The 23,804-nt window shown below is 37.2% G+C and overlaps 1 protein-coding gene across 1 annotated transcript in view; it reads right to left on the bottom strand.

Moving 5' to 3' along the window:
* LOC140170546 (uncharacterized) overlaps positions 1-23,804 on the bottom strand; it is a 180,080-nt gene that overhangs the window by 5,952 nt on the left and 150,324 nt on the right. Inside the window, 18 exon segments of the mRNA XM_072193895.1 lie at positions 2,679-2,811; positions 4,674-4,801; positions 6,669-6,713; positions 7,272-7,317; positions 7,671-7,826; positions 8,365-8,658; positions 9,288-9,508; positions 9,540-9,655; positions 10,039-10,160; positions 10,674-10,754; positions 10,844-11,060; positions 11,566-11,690; positions 12,045-12,194; positions 12,676-12,873; positions 13,051-13,178; positions 13,742-13,907; positions 14,356-14,640; positions 15,334-15,461. Of these exon segments, the coding sequence (XP_072049996.1) occupies positions 2,679-2,811; positions 4,674-4,801; positions 6,669-6,713; positions 7,272-7,317; positions 7,671-7,826; positions 8,365-8,658; positions 9,288-9,508; positions 9,540-9,655; positions 10,039-10,160; positions 10,674-10,754; positions 10,844-11,060; positions 11,566-11,690; positions 12,045-12,194; positions 12,676-12,873; positions 13,051-13,178; positions 13,742-13,907; positions 14,356-14,640; positions 15,334-15,461 (2,739 nt within the window).

Here is a 23,804-nt window from a genome sequence, read left to right as displayed (position 1 = left end):
GGGGTGTGTGACAATTGTGTGTCATACATTCAGCATCATCATTTTCTACTACAGCATATTCTGGACCAGCACTTCTGTAATGCAAGATAATATAATAGAATAACAGAAATGAAACATTATTGGGACATTGTTGTAGGGGGTGGGGAGAGTGTGACAATTGTGTGTCATACATTCAGCATCATCATTTTCTACTACAGCATATTCTGGACCAGCACTTCTGTAATGCAAGATAATATAATAGAATAACAGAAATGAAACATTATTGGGACATTGTTGTAGGGGGTGGGGAGTGTGTGACAATTGTGTGTCATACATTCAGCATCATCATTTTCTACTACAGCATATTCTGGACCAGCACTTCTGTAATGCAAGATAATATAATAGAATAACAGAAATGAAACATTATTGGGACATTGTTGTAGGGGGTGGGGAGAGTGTGACAATTGTGTGTCATACATTCAGCATCATCATTTTCTACTACAGCATATTCTGGACCAGCACTTCTGTAATGCAAGATAATATAATAGAATAACAGAAATGAAACATTATTGGGACATTGTTGTAGGGGGTGGGGGAGAGTGTGACAATTGTGTGTCATACATTCAGCATCATCATTTTCTACTACAGCATATTCTGGACCAGCACTTCTGTAATGCAAGATAGTATAATAGAATAACAGAAATGAAACATTATTGGGACATTGTTGTAGGGGGTGGGGGAGAGTGTGACAATTGTGTGTCATACATTCAGCATCATCATTTTCTACTACAGCATATTCTGGACCAGCACTTCTGTAATGCAAGATAATATAATAGAATAACAGAAATGAAACATTATTGGGACATTGTTGTAGGGGTGGGGAGAGTGTGACAATTGTGTGTCATACATTCAGCATCATCATTTTCTACTACAGCATATTCTGGACCAGTACTTCTGTAATGCAAGATAATATAATAGAATAACAGAAATGAAACATTATTGGGACATTGTTGTAGGGGGTGGGGGAGAGTGTGACAATTGTGTGTCATACATTCGGCATCATCATTTTCTACTACAGCATATTCTGGACCAGCACTTCTGTAATGCAAGATAATATAATAGAATAACAGAAATGAAACATTATTGGGACATTGTTGTAGGGGTGGGGGAGAGTGTGACAATTGTGTGTCATACATTCAGCATCATCATTTTCTACTACAGCATATTCTGGACCAGCACTTCTGTAATGCAAGATAGTATAATAGAATAACAGAAATGAAACATTATTGGGACATTGTTGTAGGGGGTGGGGGAGAGTGTGACAATTGTGTGTCATACATTCAGCATCATCATTTTCTACTACAGCATATTCTGGACCAGCACTTCTGTAATGCAAGATAATATAATAGAATAACAGAAATGAAACATTATTGGGACATTGTTGTAGGGGGTGGGGGAGAGTGTGACAATTGTGTGTCATACATTCAGCATCATCATTTTCTACTACAGCATATTCTGGACCAGTACTTCTGTAATGCAAGATAATATAATAGAATAACAGAAATGAAACATTATTGGGACATTGTTGTAGGGGGTGGGGGAGAGTGTGACAATTGTGTGTCATACATTCGGCATCATCATTTTCTACTACAGCATATTCTGGACCAGCACTTCTGTAATGCAAGATAATATAATAGAATAACAGAAATGAAACATTATTGGGACATTGTTGTAGGGGTGGGGAGAGTGTGACAATTGTGTGTCATACATTCAGCATCATCATTTTCTACTACAGCATATTCTGGACCAGTACTTCTGTAATGCAAGATAATATAATAGAATAACAGAAATGAAACATTATTGGGACATTGTTGTAGGGGGTGGGGGAGAGTGTGACAATTGTGTGTCATACATTCAGCATCATCATTTTCTACTACAGCATATTCTGGACCAGCACTTCTGTAATGCAAGATAATATAATAGAATAACAGAAATGAAACATTATTGGGACATTGTTGTAGGGGGTGGGGGAGAGTGTGACAATTGTGTGTCATACATTCAGCATCATCATTTTCTACTACAGCATATTCTGGACCAGTACTTCTGTAATGCAAGATAATATAATAGAATAACAGAAATGAAACATTATTGGGACATTGTTGTAGGGGTGGGGAGAGTGTGACAATTGTGTGTCATACATTCGGCATCATCATTTTCTACTACAGCATATTCTGGACCAGCACTTCTGTAATGCAAGATAATATAATAGAATAACAGAAATGAAACATTATTGGGACATTGTTGTAGGGGTGGGGAGAGTGTGACAATTGTGTGTCATACATTCAGCATCATCATTTTCTACTACAGCATATTCTGGACCAGCACTTCTGTAATGCAAAATAATAGAATGGAGTAACAGAAATGAAACAACAAGTAAGAAGCAAAATAATTCTAAAAATTTAATCAATGCAAAATGATAAATCAATGTACTACTTATCAAATGTGTGCAAATGCCTGCTTTGTTTAAAACCAAAGTAAAAGTCCTCTGACTGTGTTGAAAATTACATTAGAGTGATCAGCTATTTCCTCTAAAAAACTTTGTAGACTTTAAACAATACTGAATATGTGACTTATCATAATATAATTTTAACAATTTTTCAAAACTTGCAAAACACCTCTGGCTGGTCAAGGAAACTTACCCATAAGTCTGTTGGTGGCCCGTGTTAAATGTTGAGGTAGTATTACGTAATGTGCCAAAGCGAGGCTGACCTTCTTGTACACAATAATTGTCTGGTGGTGCCACTCTTTGGGGATTTCCATCCGCTGGGTCAGCTGTTTGAGAAAATAAAATCATTGGCTTGTTAGTTTGGGGTCAAAGATTCACACCTCATTGTCTCAATGTCAATTCCATTTAAAATTTACACACCACCTGTAGAAGATTTCAAAGCCATCTCAATCTCATTTTCACTGGATGGTCAATCCAGCTGGATATTTTGGCTGGTCCTATGTGAAATTTGCCAAATTTGGGCTAAAATTAGACAATTTTGTCTGGAATTCAATTTCTTTCACATCTTTTCTACTTTATACAGATGAAAAATGGTTGGATCTGTAAGCATTTACACTGTCAAATTTTGTTGGAATTCCAAAATCTTCCAGTAGGTGTGTGGTATTCAGATGGAACAGCCCATTAATATTTAGATGGGGATATACATCAATCTGAAGTGATCCAGATCAAACACGATAGGTTTTAAAAGAGGATCTGAATCAGATAAAATAGGTACATAGAATTCGCATTCACAAAGCCACTAAAACATGTCTTCGGCATATAAGTTTCCAATTTGGATTCAAACGAGTATATTTGCAGTAATTTTGTTACAATCATTAATGAAATTTTACAAATCCATTTTGACTGTTGGTCAAACCTGTGACAAGCAGACCAATATTTATTTACTTTATTATTTTATTTACTTTACGATACAAGCTCTAGTGATGATGCAATCAGCCAAAGCATGCTATTAATAGGGCAAATGGTGGTGTTCTTGTGATGTTAGATGTCTCAACCCATTATTAATTACAGACCCTTAATGGCAAATGATGAAAAGGATGATTCAAGTACCCTATATTTCATTCACAGCAACTTGTTTCCCATAACCAAATGTAATGATTTCATTGGATACCAGCAATTTTATCCTGTATCCATGATTCCGTGCAATTTATTTCCCATAACCAAATATGACTTTATTGATTACCAGCTATTTTACCCCATATCCGTGCATGAATATGTGATGGATCATCAGACAAATATGTCAGATTTGGTTGGTTTCCACACATAATTAGATAAGAACAACCTGCACTGGTTCCTAGCAATATGTCTTTGCTATACATAAATAATAGCAATTTAGTGGAAACCAGCAAAACCACCTTATACTGCCTGACATTCAACATGGATGGCATTGTTCTTTCTGAATGAAAAATAAATGTTGCTATTTCATATTCTTCTAAGATATAATATTGGTTTGCAGAGTGGTATGTGCATGGGGTTCATTTTGAATGTGGTCCTGCTCTTGAAGATATCTCAAAATTGAAGATATCCCAAAATTGAGATTACTTTCAAACAAAATGAGATCAGAGTTGTACAAAATCCAAGTTATTTCATAGTGAATGAAAAATTGATCAAAATGGCTAGAGCAGGCAGAAGGAAATATTATCAACAATGTAACATGCAACACCAATATTACTTAACATGAAATGAAATGATGTGACTGATAGATAAATACAAGAAAGTCATAAAACCATGGCAACTTGTGGTCAAAGGTCAGATAGGCCTACTATTGTATCTAAATAACTTACACATGTGTCCCAATCACTCTGTAGACAATTTAAAGTCGTTCACATTAATTTTGTCCAGAATTAAGTTTGAGTCTTTACTCCACAAAATAATTAAAAAAGGTCAAAGGTCAACCTGATCCATACACCCAGTTAAAGTAGTAATGACCTTTGACATTATCGAAGATGCCATACTATTTTATTTATGTCTTCCCTGTATTTTATCAATCACATGAAATGAATGTTAGCTTCGCACCATAAGGCTCTAGTAGCCAATATGCAGGGTTACTCCCATTAGGCTGTAGATATTGGCATGATTGATGAGTTTGTGTCGTATGCGCTTCTTGATGTCATGCAGCCACGGTTACCGGGATGTATATGTCCAGGGGGAGGCTGCTGACCATCTGGCGTCTGGTGTGGTGGCCATGTCTGGTCTGTCCAGGCCGCTTGTTGACCGCCCGTATGATTAGAGGTCAGCTGTGCATTTTGGAAGTTTCTGGAAATGGATTAGATAAGATGACAAATTGGTTAAATCACTGAAACAATAATTATCATAAATAATACTGCCCCACCATGACAAAAGGGCATAACATACATTTTTTGAGAAATGGAGTTATCACCTCAGGAAGGTAAATGCATATTATATCAACATATTAAAACTATAAAACACAAAAATACCCTAATTAGGATTGGTTATCCTGTACAAGTCATTGCAGGCTGAGCATGGTTTTAATCAATTATCTCGAAATGATCAATATGTCAGAATATGCCCTTTTGTCATGGTGGAGCAGAATACTGCTATGGAGATAAACCTACCATTTGTCGGTTTTAAATCAAACTATATAGGCCTAAACCTTTACACAAGTATACAATGTATATCCACCAGGTAACGTAACTACAGGTTTTTGCACAGTTCTTGAAAAGAAATAATAAAAAATCATAATGTAACAACTGACATCTTTCAAGTCTTTAGTCCCAGACAAACTTTCAAAATGAAACTAAAACATAACTTACAATTTAGTTGTAACTAATTCTATCTATCCCTGCATTCACATACTCTATATGCTGTTACTTTCACCTGCAGAAATTTTTGTGATTTTGTTTTTTTGCGAGTTGTTTATTTCATGAAATATATTTCAAGTAAAATAACTTTATCTAAATTTTTTCCCATTGCTATTTTTGCGCCTGTATGCCCACTCTATTCACAGGGAAAAAACCTTATGAAAATAACAGCATATTCAGTAGTTAAACATACAAATATTTTGTACAAAACAAGATTTCATGATGGGAAACATTAGAGCATGGTTGTATTATGTCTTAGGAAACAATAGATGTAGGATAGATAACGAGGGTGGAGTGTAAGAAAGGCCTTTCTGCAATAGCTGCCAGGTGTCATATGTGTACAATATAGAAAGCAAAAATGGGGAAATGTCTATATGGCAGCTATTGCAGATAGGGTTTTCTTGCACTAAACCCTCGATAAGGAAAGGAAGAAAACAGAAACAATTTGGAAAAACATTGAGACCGATCAATTTTTGCTGACATTTTAGAAATTCATTGCTAAGATAACTTGACAACAACATACAAACCCAAGTTTTGTGGATTTTGTTGTACTACAAATGATGTGGGAATTTCAGTTTGGGAGCATGGATGGGAAAAGCATATTTACTATTTTACAGAGATAGGAGAAACTGGGGCACACAGAATTACTTTTACTTTTTACAAATTTCCAACTAAAACAACCAATACAATGGTTTTACTGGGACTTGACAAAATGTCATCATGATAGTTCAACAAAACTTGCTTTTTCTACAAATAAAAGGTATTCCTCTTGGTAGCATCTTACATATTGTTTCTAAAACTACAACAATCTCAGAAAATTATCTTCTTAATAGAAAAGAAAGTTACAATTGATTTACTCCATGCTGGTAGGTCAATCTAGAAAGATAGAGACATGTGTTCATCTCAGAGAAAAGAAATATTTTAGGATTTTAGAAAGTTAACAAGATTTCAACTATATGTCTCAATCTTTGTTACATAATTTTTGAATAATTTTGTTGTAGATTTTGATGCTTCACACTAATATCATGCACAGCAATAGTGTCATACACAGGGGGTGCTCAGCCTATAGCTTGCTGGGTTGCATGTGACTTGGCACAGGTTTTGTCAATCTGTTCCTGATTGGAACAAGGGTATGCATTCAATACATAATAGACATACAAATCAAGAAGTTATTTTTTACCACATTCAAATGATCTTGTAACATGTTCTCATGGCCAATCATGCAACCCAGTGTCTACACTGGTTTGCCACCCCCTGTATGACACAACTTCATGCAAATTACACTGATGGTGATTAAGTACCTCTTTTTGCTACCATTTACCCCTGCTACACGGGCCCAAGATGATCTAGTTATGAAACAAGAAATGATTTGACAGGTGGGTCATTCAATGTAATCAGTCTCATCTTATTAATATTAGTTACGACATGTCCAACATTACATGTCACTGTTAGTTACAGAGTTTTTATGTTATAATAAAGTCTATTCTTCCTTTCAAAATGGCAACATTACATATGTTAGTTTTAGAGTATAATAAAGTATATGTTTATATTGTGCTGTGATGGACTATTCCAGTTGAAACCCATGTAACCCTTTGTAAGACATGCCCTTTATCTCACACAAAGCAGGAGGTGTAGATCGAGTCATCCATTCAGGTAACTCCATTTGAAATTTACCCTCCATGTGTAGGAGATTAAAGTCATGTAATCAATAGTGGGTGTATGGTTTTCAACTGGAATAGCCCATTTCTGCATACTGAAGAATCACAGTTAACTATAAACCAGCCCGTTGCATTTTAAGCACTATAGAGGGCGGTCTCCCAAGCATAAAGTTAGTATCTTTTTAGTAATCTGTTCACAGATACTGTACTGTACTAGAGATGACAGAATGACAGATCTATACTCACTGTGCTTCTGTGTAGTCTTTGCTGTAGTCTTGACCACTTATAGGACCTGCAATTTAAACAAAGATAAAATCGAAGGTTATTTATTTGGTATATTTTAGCTTATCTCATGAATAATAAAGAACATAAAATTGGGCTAATCTATTTAAAGTTTAAATCTTATAAACACCTGCTTCCTAACTAAATTTTACTAATACCACCAGCACCATGACCTACATTAACACCATGGGGAACTGCTGGTCAAACTATAATCTAAGAACTATGTTGATTGGCTACAAAGAGGGCTATATCACATATTGAGCCAATCACAGATATGTTAAGACTAGTCAGTAGGGCTGAATGGAATTCAAAATCTCTATTGATTGGTTACTCATATGATTATATCATGTAATTAAAACTTACTCTTACTTTGAGGTTCTTTTTGTTTGCGTCTAAATATGTAACACCCAAAACACATCAAGGTGGCTACCACTAGTAGGAGAATCAACGGCAGTATGTAATACCACTCTAACTTGGAACCCTTGGCAACATCACCTTCAGTTATACTTGGAACATCTACTGAAACAAAAACAAAATGGAGAATTACAGTTTGATTAGAAGACCACTTCACTTGATTGGTAGAGCACTGCACTGTTAATCTGGAGGTCCTAAGTTTATGTTCAGGAGAGCAATGTTATTGCAGTTATTTATCTAGAATGGTGTGACAGTTTTAACTATGTCAGCCATGTTTTATGATTGGCTAATCTTGCCTTTTGTAAAGTGAAGAAATGAAAGCGATGGTTATGAATGAGGTTAATAACTTTGCATCGGTAATATGTCGCGCATGTGAAAAATCTAAACATTTTGCCTTTGGACCTCGGAATATCCCTCAGGGCTGTGACCCTCAGGATATTCCGAGGTTCCAAAGGCAAAATGTTTAGATTTTTCACAATGCCCTCCAAATAACTGATGCGCAGTTTTTAACCTCTAACTATTAGCTTCAGTGAAGTGAACAAATTTAACTGATCTCTGTGACCCAAAACATTTATAATGTTATTTTCTCAACATAATCAAGATGTCCATTTCATAAAAAGGAATTCCTTTGATTCTCACATACCTTGTTTGATGTATACAGGAAATGACGCACTGCTTGGACCGGTGCCGGCTGATGTTGCGGCAGTCACACTGCATGAGTAGATCTTACCGGCAAGTAGCCCGGTCACTTTAGCTTGTAGAACACTGCCCTCTACTGTCTTGTTGCGATGCTGATTGCTAGAATTGCCCCGGCAGAAAATCTCATATTTGGCGATTTTCCCAGGCACTTGGTTGGGAGGAGGAGGGCGCCATGATATGAGCGCTGTGCGTGACCCGTTACTGCTGGCTTCAATTTGCCGTGGTGATACTTTGGGCACTGAAAATATATTAAAAATGCAGAAAATGGTTGAAATATATCTATTTAGTGTAAATATATTAAAAATGTAGAAAATGGTTGAAATATATTTATTTATTTAGTGTAGATTGAAAGCTATGTAATATTACAAGCTTTTAAACACCACATACCTTTTAATTCAGAGATGAATCATGAATAAATGTAAGATCACTTTAAGGCATTTTCAGAAATGTTTGTACTACCAGATAATCAATAATTATATTATATTTGTCTCTTTCATAAACATTTAAGAATAAAGTACTATGCTGTAGCTGTGGTTTCCGAATTCAACAGCCTCATTTGAGCTGATAGCGCAAACTTTTATTCTATCTTCAATCTCTGTCAGATTTTGTCTTATCAGTTTTTGTCTTATCAAATTTGTGTTCGCCATCTGTCAGTATCATTAGCATAACTATGATTGTTCCCAAAAAATGCAAAAATCTGAATTTTGATAATATTAGGGTGTTCTTGTTCATCATATCACTGAATTGGCCTTTTTAATATTCATATGTCCATGTTGGCTACATCAGTTAAAGAGTCCCATTCCAATTCATCAAGAAAGAGTTTCCAAGCTTTGCTTAAAAATAAATCCACACAATATGATTACTCACAGTCTTCCCCCGTCCTCATTTTCCTTGGATCACTCCATGGCCCAAGATTTTGCTCCATATCTTCAGATCGTTTGAATGGTTGTACCATAATGCTGTATTCCTTATACGGGGTGAGATTGGTGAGGAGTTTGATTTTCTGTCCTGTGACTGTTTCAAAGAGTGGTTGTTCACTCTCAACTTGATTGTATTTGATGTGGTAGCCATCAAAGTATGCTTCATTCCTTTCAACCTGGGAATTAAAATTAAGAAAACAGATTGGTGAGGAGTTTAATCTTCTGTCCAGTGACTGTCTCAAACAGTGGCTGTTCACTCTCAACTTGATTGTATTTGATGTGGTATCCATCTATGTATGCTTCATTCCTTTCAACCTGGGAAGAAAAGATTAATATTACTTGAAAATGATGTACACAAAATGTATGCAGACTACAGTATTCTGACGACAGTGAGAAATACAGTATGTATTGATTCAGAATATAATGTCAGCAAATAAAATATAACTCTCATCAGAGCTACCAAACACACACCATACTACGCCATGCATACTATGGAGTTTCTATAACTTGTGTTTCCTTTCTGAACATTTTCATTTTAGGGAAATCAAGCTAGGCAAATTTATGCATGGCGTAGGGTGGTGTGTGTCCCTGTAAATTGTTCAATCAATTTGTAAATGTTCAGTATAATACATAGTCACTAACGTCTTATATTAGTGCACCAAAGTAGGTGATATTGATATTGTGACCTTTGACCTTACCTTCCATGCTACTTTCAAGGTGGTAGAGCTAAGTGCTACAACATCAGTGATAGTGATGCCACATGTCTGCAGTTTCTCATGCAAGAGACTGCCATCTTCAATGATTCCAACTGGTGCTTCATCTGTGAAAGGAATTTACATAAAATCATCAAAATGGATGAATTCACTTCATATCATAAAATGCCATGAATAAAATAATTATTATTTATCTCCAACATACCCATATTTTGAGAAGCTAACTAAATTCCTACAAACAAGCAAACAAACAGCGAGACAGAAAACAAAACAAAGCATCTTTCTAAAGCCATAATTACCATTCTGTCAAATTTTACCAATGCATACCCATGTGACTAATTATGCAATATTTCATTTGAGTGGCTAATTAAAATACAGCTTAGAGATATTTAAGCCCAGTCCTCTTTGGCACTACTACCATTCTTACCATGCTGTTGATTAGTAGCCTTCTTCAGCAGGTAGCACTTATGGGTATAGCACCAAATTTAAAGTCCTAGGACATCCCCACACACCCCAAGTATTCCATCACTGTCTTCAGACCCAGTCACACCCCCCCCCACACACACACACCCTATGACACACCCTCCCACATACACCGACATACATAGCATCATACTTACCATCACTTAGTGTTGATACTGATATGGCTGGACTCTCATCTCCATGATAGATGTAATGAAATGGTTGTATAGTGACTGAGTATTACATCATTGGCTTCAGACCCATACACCCCCACACACCCCATGACACACCCTCCCACCTACACTAACATACATAGCATCATACTTACCATCACTTAGTGTTGATACTGATATGGCTGGACTCTCATCTCCATGATAGATGTAATGAAATGGTTGTATAGTGACCGAGTATTCCGTCATGGGCTTGAGGCCTGTGATGATATGAGTGCTAGCTCCCATCACCTTCTCTACTGTATACTCTGAGGGGGCACTATTTGGGCGATATTTCAGGTAGTAACCTTCGATGATATCCAAGTTTGGGTCAGTCTGTAAGAAAGACAAAAGTAATTCCATTAACACAAATTTTGGAAATTTCAATAAGCCTGACATCAATTCATAATCCTTCCAAAACCCTAACCCTAGACCGAGAATCAAGTATGCATGAGCTCACACTGTGCCATCTATACAAATCTGCCATTAATTACTGTACATGCAAATTGTGACACACTTGGCTCTCTAGTGTACGAGACTGTCACTTGCTGGTAGCCTGTTAAATTGATACCATATATATATGGTTGAACTAAATCAGTACCTACAACATCAGAGGAATGTCCCATCAGGCTTTCTTCCTACTACAGCTAAAAAAAAGGGCTGATAACCAGGGACAGGCGATTTGCGCGGAAAACAATAGCAAATTGCGCGGAGATTGCACACAACTTTTTTTCAGTGCTAATCATGTATCCCTGCCCATAGGATAAAAAATAACCAATTGCGCGGAGATTGCGTGGAAAAAAAGTTCCGTGCAAATCACTTGCCCCTGCTGATAACTTACCCTCCATTGTACAGTGATAGCTGTTCCACTCAACCCTGATGCAGCGACATCAATGTTAACTGAATCTAATCGCCTCTCAAGTTGGGTCCTTTGTGCTTGAGGTAATGGTGGTAGTGGTTCTTCAACTATTGGAGGGAACAAAAAAATAAATCACATAAATAACAATGGCTACCAATACTCAATTTCTAGCTAATTATTATTCCAATCATATCATCATTCAGGAACAACCTTAACATGTGACGCACTCTTGCTAACTGAAAACAAAGTTATCAAATGTATTTTTTGTAATTTTGGGTAATTATAAATCAGTTAAGACCAAAAATCTGAAATTCACATTTTGTTTGAATGATTCATATATTATTTAATCCCAGGCAAAATGACTTTCCTTATTTTTTCCTTGAACTTTGTATTTGCATGACTAGTGGTAATGATAACTTGTATCAAATACAAAGGTAACCATGGGAACCATTACTACTCACTTGTAGTTTTGATAGCTTCAGAAACTGGACTTGGTGGTCCAATGCCATTATCATTTAATGCCCTGATCATAAACATGTATGTGGATTCCGGTCTTAAATGCTGCACCGTGAAACGTTCACCAACTATGGTGTCATTCAAAGTTTGCCAACCTGAAATAAAATAAGATAAGATTTGATTAGTTACAAAGAGGACTACATCATGTATTGAACCAATCAGAGACGTGCTAAGGCATGACTTGTTAGCTACACTTAATTACTGGCTTCTGTGAACCATTTTGATTGGTTACAAAGTAGACTACATCATGTATTGAGCTAATCAGAGACATGCTAAGGCATGACTTGTTATGTAATACAAAATTATAACAACAATTCATGCTGTTGTAAACGTTAATGTAATTATGCTGTCTTTTTGCTAAGTGTTATAGGCTATTTGTAACTCATCTCTCAGCCACTGTCCAGTACAACCAAAACAATATACATTTAACAGTTCTTTTATGTTTATGTTCTATTACTATTAGCAGTATTAATGTTACATTCCAAGAGCATGCTTAGGGCCAAAGAATCATTTGAAAGTTATTTTGGCCAGTTACTTGGTCAAAGGTCATAAATGGCACATAATTCAACTCCATACCTGGTCCCATGTCATGGCAGAAATATTCCACTCTATAATGAGTCAAATCCGGACTTTTACTACTCGTAGCTGGCCGTTGCCATGTCAACACAACAGACGTTCTGCTGACGTTGTGGACAGATATGATACCAGGAGCATTGGGTAGAGTGCTGAAATCTGGAGTCCTCTTCACTGGGATGGTTTGAGCTTGAGCTCGCTCTGTGATAAAAAGAAAACACAATGATGTCCATGTTACAAGATTTTTTAAAGTTTTTTATGACTATTTCTAGAAATTAGAAATACAGGAAAATGTTATCCCTGATATAAACACATATTGCTTAGTGTGCAGCTTAAATGCTCAAAGCACTGATAACAATGATAGCGACTGACTCTTACCAATAACTCTGAGATAAGCACTCCATGTTGTCTCGCCGCTACCATTGGATGCGATGCAGGTATACACGCCAGAATCAACTTTGTCTATGTCTGAGATTTGAAGGTTTTTGGATGAGAGTACTGTGAATCTGTGACAGAAAAAGAAAACCAAGTTAACATTCAGACACATATGCAAGGGTTTTTGTTGCTAAGAGCTGAGAGTGGGTAGGTTAACATGAAGCGTCTATGAGAGAGCGTTACAGACTTTGTTAGTAGTCCAGTAGTCAGCTTGCAACTACAAATCTGAATAAAATTTCACAGTAATTTAATACCTAAAATGCACAAATTAACACATTAGGGCATAGCCAATAGTGCATATCATGCACCCGAAGTAACTGAAACACATGGCACTGTTAAAGTCAACAAATAAACTTAGAACCAAAGAGGTAACCATATTTTCTCCCCTTCCAGCAAACCCCCCTGCATATCCTGGCAGTTAACTACTCCCCTTTCAAACCCCTCTATACCCTAACATCTATAACCAGCAGACTTTTCCTCACTTCCTCAAACCCTTCTCCCACCCTGGAGGTTAGAAAGTTACCTTGCTTCACTGGATGTGGACCGAATATGCCTGCCATATTTAGACTTGTAAACTTTTGTTCCCTCACACCCCCCTAAACCCCCTCCCCAAGCCTAGATGTTACAAACTCACCTTGCTTCACTGGACATGGACGGAATAGGTCTGCCATCTTTAGACCAGCGGACTTTGGTTTGGGATGAACCTGAAGTCTGACACGTAAAGATGCATAGGGTTTCCTCTATCAGGGTCTGGTCACTTGGTCCATGACGGATAATTGGCGGGGGTCTCTCTAATGAATCTGTGCAAAGGAAAATGCAGTAAAAACTTCATCAACTTTTTTGGAATACTGATAAGTGCAAAAAATGTTGACTATTGAATACACTCATTCATCTTTATAGATATTTTTGTTATTACCCTAACCAATCTAGATTTTAGTTAACCATCGCAACCTGGTTGCTATATTCTCTGGCTTTGTCCTTCACTGCATATATTACTATAAATGTAATGCTCTGAATCTTCATCTTACACAGGGTAATCTAGACACAAGTACCCTAACCAACCTACAATTTAGTAAACCATCACACTTTGCCACATAGATAACTCTAAGATACCTTATTTTATTTTTAGCTACACCTTCTGAAAGTAATACTGTAATGTCCTAAATCTTCATATTAAGCAATCTCTGGACACAAGTACCCTAACCAACCTACATTTTAGTAAACCATCACAACCTGGTTACCACTTACCTATAACTCTAAGGTATGCCCTAGCCTTAGCCACACCTTCTCCACCTATAGCCCTACATATATAATGTCCTGCATCTTCCAACGTGACATCAACAATCTGTAGAGTGCCATCTTCTGTAACAATGAGTCTTCCATGCTGTTGACCAGCAAAGATCATATCTTGATTACCTTCCTTTTCCCATACAAGTGATGGCTGTGGACTGCCAGTGGCTTTACAAGGAAATCTAGCCACCAGGCCGACACCAATAGTCTGATCTGCTGGGATATCAATGAAGGAGACCTCAGCTGAAAGAAAACAGAAAAACATACCATAATGTTAAACAAAATTCTGTACCCAGAGCAGCCAGCACAAATTGACATTGAAAACAAAAACCCCAATAAATCTGGACGGATTTGAACCGGCGACCTTTGAATTACTAACACGATGCTCGAACTAACTGAGCAAAAGAAGCTGCTGAAGATTCATAATGTTACTGATAACATTTTGAACAATGTAACAATGTAAATCACAGTATTTCATCATGATAAAAAGACACCAATTTCCAATCCTTTACACCACTTTTACTCAACGAAATTTGATTTCTTGATACCATTTTCTTCACTTTACCATGGAAAAACAGTTTACAATTGGAAAAACAGAAAAACAGTTTACCACAGATGTTTATTCATCAATTTAGTTCTGTTCAAGATTAAGAATACATTGATACCCTTTCAATGTCTTATAGTGAAAAGTTGAGATTTTGAATGTTGATATCCTCCCACCTATCCAGCATTATGTATGTGAGTGGAAACTGATCAAATTCAATGAATCCTCCTCAAAGACACTATAGCCAAGGACACAGTTCTTTAATCCCATGACCTTTGAATGCATTGGGTACAAAAACTCATACTTCAGGGCAAAGTTTGAGATATATTGTTCAATACAGGTTAGTAAACTCTCTGCCATTAGAAATGAGGCCATTTTGGTTCATTACTTACCACTGACTGTGAGTGTGAGATCTTCACTATTACTTCCCCACATATTCTCAGCTGTACAGGTGTACACACCATCATCATGCAGGTCCACGTTACGTATACGAAGGCTGTTGTCATTCAATATGGTTAACCTGGAAAATGGAGAAATGAAATAAGAGATAACGTGGTCAATTAACGAAATCTGAACAGTCAAGGAAGATAATTGCAATTAGCTGAAAGCTAAACTTTGATTGGGATAGGACCTGGACATTTGATATCCATCTTCTATTATGACCTACTGGTAAGGAACAGGTGGATTGGGATTCTAAATCATCTGCTGAATGCAAGATTGTGACTAAATACACCCAAATATGAGAAGAAAACGCCCAAATGACTGAGAAATACACCCAAATGACTGAGGAATAGACCCAAATATCCAACTGACACACCCAAATTGTAAGGAATACACCCAAATCATCATCAGAATGCAAGAAGAAGGGAACTACCTTTGTATGGTTTGTGGGCTTTTGGCTAGCTTGGGTCATGTGATCTGCATAGTGTTTCTGTTAGTTTGTGTATTATGTATTTTGAAATTTCATTTTGAATTTACTTAGGCCTTTTAAATATGTAACAAATATTTCTCGACAAATGACTCGGTTTGCTTTATGGTAACACATGTCAGATCAGAAGCTGCTTTTCTTTCTGCAACCATTACTACATCATGCTCCTTAACCACAACATTTAACTCCTCATCAGACATCACAGCATCTTGCCACAAAAATACATTAGAACCATTCATATTTCATGTCATATCATAAAAGGAAAGTGCACCGTTTTTCACTTAACCCTCATCCCCACAAATGCAATGAGTTTACCGGGTTTATATCTCTAGGCATCGGCCAGCATTCAGTTCACCCTACACACACACATGCAGTCGGCATATACACAGAGTGATGGTTAATGAAGTCAATTTATTTAGTTGCATCCATTAATGAATAGATGGGTGGATGTGAAAACCAGAGATGTCAGCTGGCTGGATTAACAGAGTCTGGCAGGTCGGTAGCATGACTTGATGGAGGGCGCTGATGAGCTTGACGATTTAAGGTGATACTCAACTATTGATTGAAATTATTTTATCAAACAAATCAAAATTAGACCAACTTTTATAGTTCTGAATTTTGTTAATTTAAAATAAAATTTGAAACTTGTTGTCTGCATTCGACACCCACGTGGAGAGTTAATCAAGTGCTGCTGTTTTTGTACTTCTCTGATCCGTAGAGACAATTCCCTATTATTCTCCTCAGTATCAAGGACAAGAAAGACACAACCTGATATCTCGCAATGAACCATCTAGACAAATGGATTTGGCATGAACAGAAGAACCTGAAATGTCAAAGGGTATCTGGCTGGATCTATGTTGAATAATTTGTGGCTAGGACTCTTTCTGTTGTTGGTTAGCAACAGCAAAAATAACTGTTAAGGTAATACATGAGAGTGTCAGGCCAAATTTCCACAAAATTACCAAAATTGTAAAACTGATTCAAAACTGGCTACAGGCAAATGCTTGCGACGGGTAGCAATATTGTCCTAAGTTTTACTCTCTTTTGGTCAATGAGGTGTCTTTTTGTTTAACATAGGGTCCAAGAGAAGAAGCATAGGCCTACCAGTTTTTATACAGTTTGGTCCCGGTGTATGTGCGGCTGGGGGTGTGTACATATGTAGTTGCGCACAATGCATACTGTATCTAATACTATAGTGTTACACCTAATGAAAGTTTGTCTGGGTTTTCACACTTTGCTGCTAAATTCCTTGCCAACCTGATGTATCATACTGTTGATACTTGAGAAGCGCTTAGCTTAGAACAATGAATCATTTACGATTCAATTACCACATGATCCCCACAAATCTTCTCTAACTTCTCAACTTTAACAGAAACTGATCGTCTGTGTTCACTATCAGCTAAAATGAGCTCATCTGCAATGGCGAAGTACCCAACATGTGGAAAGGTCATTCTGTGACTGTATAAATCAATTGGGGTTAAGAACTGTGTCATGATGGATGAGCATGTTTCTTCTCATCTCCCTCAAGGATGCCTCAGATTAGTGCTGAGTAAATGTTGGTGTTGCTAAGGATGACAGCTTCTTCTTTATCTCACCGTCTACATTTTAAATGTGCTACTAAATCCCGTAACTGTATCTGTTTTCTTGCTTCGTAATATTCCAAATGAACTTGAGATATAATTGCAAATTTTAAAAGAATAAGATATTAATTTTGATGGGAATATGTGTGTAATTTTATCATTTATCAAATTTGCAAGTTAAATACAAATGCATATTGGTGTAGCACAAGATAGCTCATTCAATATATACTGCATTACTGCTATCACCTCCAGATTGATAGTATATCAAAGTATGTACATGTGTATGGGCAGCATTCCGATTCCAAACTGCCTTCACACGCAAGTGTATGCTCTGATTCCAACAACAGCACACACGTTTCAGGCTGCGCAACCCCAAACATGCAGTTACATCACTACCAATCTCAAGGCGGCAAGAAGCATAAGACAACTCATTCAATGTCATCAAGAAGATGAAGTAAATTTGTTAAAAGATAGCTCATTCAATATATACTGCATCACCTCCAGATTGATAGTATATCAAAGTATGTCATTGTATATGAGACAGCATTCCGATTCCAAACTGCCTTCACACGCAAGTGTATTATGCTCCGATTCCAACAGCAGCACGCACATTTCAGGCTGCGCAACCCCAAACATGCAGTTACATCACTACCAATCTCAAGGCGGCAAGAAGCATAAGACAACTCATTCAAGATTAAGTAAATTTGTTAAATTATGGAAGAAATGGACGATTTATAAGCTTAAGAGTTAAGAGCAAGTTAAGAGTGAAAAACGTGTGCAAATCACGATCATTTATGTAAAAAATAGGCCCTCCTTATTAAACATAGACTATAGCATTACATGATGTAGTTTAAGACAAGTCTTATCAATAAGAAGCTTTGCTGTACCAGCTCTAGTTACTACACCTGAGACTACTCCCTAACCATGACGAGTGAGAAGATAGTGAGCATGAATAGCTGCCACTTGATATATGGCAGCCATCTTGAATACTGATGCAGTGGTCTTCCAATTTGAGATCTGAATAAGAACTAGCCCCGTTTGCAAACCGCAAGACCCCTTGAATAGCAAGTGAAGTGAGCATGTACAATTGTAGGGATATCTTAGATCATCAGAGTCCCAGCACGGAGCCTGTGCTAATCTGAATCATAGCGCAAGTGGAATTTTTGCTGCCACCTTACAATTTTCATATTACAGGTTCCCAGTGTGGAATTAACACACTCGAGTTCTGATAGGACATCCATAATAATATACTCTATTTCTTAATTTTCGGTAAGATCACAAGACGGGATATGTCTGCATTTTTCTTTTTTTACTTAGTGAATAATTTCATTTTCCCTGTTCATTAAATGACATTCAAATCTTCAATCTATTTTCAACAAACCCAACTTCATACTCAACATCTACCTCATAAAAATTCCACTTTAATGCATGAGCTAATAATACATACTCTACACAAATTTTACAACATTGTTATTACAGAAAACATATCGGCACCTGCAATAATAACATGTAAATTATGCATCCGACAAGTCTTATTAGCAGCATCAGGAGCATTGAAGCTTACCGACGACAAATAATACAATGTATCCCTGGTAACATTCTTATCACGCATACAATCCACGACTACGCATCTTTATTTATCCCCCGTATTGAAATATAAGCCAGGATCTTAGGCTCCAGTAAGCGCATCGTATCATTTTTCGGTCGTGACAAGCGATTTATGAATTGTGACACTCTTATAATTACTATTAGATAAACTGTTATGAATTGGAATGGTCCTAGCGCCTGTGGTGATAATGTAGATATATACAGGTGTGTTGATAAACTGTTATGAATTGGAATGGTCCTAGCGCCTGTGGTGATAATGTAGATATATACAGGTGTGTTGATAAACTGTTATGAATTGGAATGGTCCTAGCGCCTGTGGTGATAATGTAGATATATACAGGTGTGTTTATGAATTGGAATGGTCCTAGCGCCTGTGGTGATAATGTAGATATTATACAGGTGTGTTTATGAATTGGAATGGTCCTAGCGCCTGTGGTGATAATGTAGATATATACAGGTGTGTTTATGAATTGGAATGGTCCTAGCGCCTGTGGTGATGATGTAGATATATACAGGTGTGTTTATGAATTGGAATGGTCCTAGCGCCTGTGGTGATAATGTAGATATATACAGGTGTGTTTATGAATTGGAATGGTCCTAGCGCCTGTGGTGATAATGTAGATATATACAGGTGTGTTTATGAATTGGAATGGTCCTAGCGCCTGTGGTGATAATGTAGATATATACAGGTGTGTTGATAAACTGTTATGAATTGGAATGGTCCTAGCGCCTGTGGTGATAATGTAGATATATACAGGTGTGTTTATGAATTGGAATGGTCCTAGCGCCTGTGGTGATAATGTAGATATATACAGGTGTTTATGAATTGGAATGGTCCTAGCGCCTGTGGTGATGATGTAGATATATACAGGTGTGTTTATGAATTGGAATGGTCCTAGCGCCTGTGGTGATGATGTAGATATATACAGGTGTGTTTATAAACTGTTATGAATTGGAATGGTCCTAGCGCCTGTGGTGATAATGTAGATATATACAGGTGTGTTGATAAACTGTTATGAATTGGAATGGTCCTAGCGCCTGTGGTGATGATGTAGATATATACAGGTGTGTTTATGAATTGGAATGGTCCTAGCGCCTGTGGTGATAATGTAGATATTATACAGGTGTGTTTATGAATTGGAATGGTCCTAGCGCCTGTGGTGATAATGTAGATATATACAGGTGTGTTTATGAATTGGAATGGTCCTAGCGCCTGTGGTGATGATGTAGATATATACAGGTGTGTTTATGAATTGGAATGGTCCTAGCGCCTGGGGTGATGATGTAGATATATACAGGTGTGTTTATGAATTGGAATGGTCCTAGCGCCTGTGGTGATGATGTAGATATATACAGGTGTGTTGATAAACTGTTATGAATTGGAATGGTCCTAGCGCCTGTGGTGATGATGTAGATATATACAGGTGTGTTTATGAATAGCAAGATAAACTGTTATGAATTGGAATGGTCCTAGCGCCTGTGGTGATAATGTAGATATATACAGGTGTGTTTATGAATTGGAATGGTCCTAGCGCCTGTGGTGATGATGTAGATATATACAGGTGTGTTTATGAATTGGAATGGTCCTAGCGCCTGTGGTGATGATGTAGATATATACAGGTGTGTTGATAAACTGTTATGAATTGGAATGGTCCTAGCGCCTGTGGTGATGATGTAGATATATACAGGTGTGTTTATGAATAGCAAGATAAACTGTTATGAATTGGAATGGTCCTAGTGCCTGTGGTGATGATGTAGATATATACAGGTGTGTTTATGAATTGGAATGGTCCTAGCGCCTGTGGTGATGATGTAGATATATACAGGTGTGTTTATGAATTGGAATGGTCCTAGCGCCTGTGGTGATGATGTAGATATATACAGGTGTGTTGATAAACTGTTATGAATTGGAATGGTCCTAGCGCCTGTGGTGATGATGTAGATATATACAGGTGTGTTTATGAATAGCAAGATAAACTGTTATGAATTGGAATGGTCCTAGCGCCTGTGGTGATAATGTAGATATTATACAGGTATGTTTATGAATAGCAAGGGAGCGGCTTTCATATCTAATATCTTGTCAAACATCTTTATACAAAGATATAGGCTTCAAAATTCATCTCATCTTTCAACAGCTTGTAAGACTAGCCCTGAAATTGCAAAATATAATCTTGAGAGCCGCTTAACCAATACTAGGCATGTTTGCACTCATTTGAATGAAGTTTTTGTGAAAAAACAAAATGTAGTCATAAAACTGCTAAATGCTTTTGTGGCCAAATTTTAGTAAATTTTTGATCGATTACTACATTTTGTATCAAAATATATGTGATAAAGTGCATCTGCAAGGGCAATGGGAGGCCACCACATACACTTTGAAGTGGTAGGGATTTACTTTCACATGCTTCTGTATGATCTTGTCAGAGTCTATTTGAATTTCATAATAAGACCATGTACCCCTCACAGCTATAAAATAGGGGCCATGTAGAGGTAACTATATACCTGGTGGGTACCACTGAGTGAGTACCCTCACAGCTAAGTAAGGGCCACATAGAGGGTACTATATACATGTTAGGTACCATTGAGTACCCCTCACAGCTAAGTAGGGGCCCGAGTAGGGGCCACATAGAGGGTGCAACCTGTTGGGTACTTTAGTTAAAGTAAAAAAGGTATATTTTTGCACAAGCAAATTTAAAAATGATTTTCTTACAAGCCATGTATATTCAACATTGCATGTTGCATCCTGTTGTTGGTTGTTATAGTAAACTTCACCATAAAGTTGAGACTGATTTCCGATGATGGCATGCATATCTTGAATATGCATGAGCTGCATGCAACAAGCAATGCACTCCAACTGGTAGGAGATTTTATAATGTCATAGAGAATGTGTCTACCATGATATTGGTAACTTTATTATCAGTAATTTAATGTGTGAACACACAACATGGCTTCCGGATTGTATGTTGAGAATCGTTTACATCATTTGAAAACCATGAGAGCACACCACAGCAGATAATTTATAGAAGCGACATCGTGGAATAATTTGTGTAATTCTAAACGTTTCAGTATGTCACCAAATACGATCAATGACCTCTCTACGGTAGAGACAGCCTGTCAACTGTTTCATTCATGAAGTTATGATGATAATGAATGCTAGAACAGGTATATTGCACCAACAGAGAATGCATTGAAGATGAAATTGTTATCAGAATGCAAACAGGTCATATTAAATGATAAAGAATGAAAAATCACTTGCATTCTACATATTACTTTCTGTTCTCCCCAAATATCTTACAGATGAATACTTATGAGGAGGGAAATGGTGGAAATGTAATTGGTTTGTTAGCTCCTCCAAGAAGACTGGTCTTAGTTTAGGTGTTTGTCAGAATTAAAACAAAGAGACAGGTATCCCTGTTGACTCATTTGTAACATATGGATAACATTTCAAACATCATACCACAAAAACACCATGTTTTAGATTTGGGAGACATTGGCAAAAACCAAAAACAGATCTATTTTATAAACCACAAATTCTGTTCGGATAGTTACATATCTGTTCAGATAATGTTTTGGGTAATTTTCCCCCTTATGTACCACAATTATAGAATTACACCCATCCCACAATGCACTATGACTTGCCATCGCACATCAATGCACAGTGGCATAGCGTGGGTCATCCGATGGGGGGGGCACCGGGTCTGATTGGGGGCACAAGCTGTTTTTCGGCTATTTTCCTGTGGGATTTTTAAAAATTTCAGATCGATTGGGGGGCACGTGCCCCTCTCCCCCCCCTGTGCCCCTATGACGCTATGCCACTGTAAATGGAATATGTAGCAGGGTTCTCATCAAGCAGGATGGAACACCCAAATGCATGATGGGAATGCCCAGACCCTTCCCTTGTGCATCTATCCCACAAAGCAAAATATTGACAGGAGGATCCCATTGCATGATGGGAATGACCAGACCCTTCCCTATTCTAATTTTCCCCCTCGTGCGTCCTAACAGAGTTTGGTCTTGTTATTAATTTGACTGTCAATTCTGTGAATGATTCCACTTTGTATATGTCAGAATGTAATGTCCACATCTGTACCAAATGGTGTCCACAATGAGATGAAACATCGCCTGTTTCCAAATAATCAAAATGGAATTCACATTGAGTATCATCAATTACCATCAATTCAGCACCCATGAGATTATATCACATTGTTGTGGATACCACAACAACAACATATTTTCATATAAATCTTATGGTAGTTTCTAATGAATATCTCTTACACAAAATTACGAGCAATTATAGCAGATATTAAGGTGTTGACATACAGCAAAACTAATAGAACTGTAGAAGAGTTTACTGTATGAATGCATGAACACCTCTTGCCCAACAAGACTGTGTAAAGAGTCTGCTAAATTGACACAGGAATAAGGATTTCTCATTTTCTGACAAATGTCGGAGTAAATTGCTCCAATTTTGTGCACATTTCCAGATATTGCATCACATTATTAATTTAAATTAATGAGTTTTACGCTAATAACTTTGCATAACTCATGGCACCGTCCACTCATCTGATGAGTCCACTGTGAGCCATTACTAAGAATCGGATAACTTTGATCATCATCCGTGATTGATTGTGTTGCAATTGATTATCACTTGACCAGTCCAGCGTACTCATTCCACAATTTGTTTTTCTAATCACAGGCTTCATCAGACTTCACACTACAATACTCAAGAGGAGTTTTAAATCTCAAAAGA

This window comes from Amphiura filiformis, chromosome 14 (genome assembly GCF_039555335.1).
Source record: "Amphiura filiformis chromosome 14, Afil_fr2py, whole genome shotgun sequence".
Classification (NCBI taxonomy): Eukaryota; Metazoa; Echinodermata; class Ophiuroidea; order Amphilepidida; family Amphiuridae; genus Amphiura; species Amphiura filiformis.
This window is presented reverse-complemented; position numbering and strand designations above follow the sequence as displayed.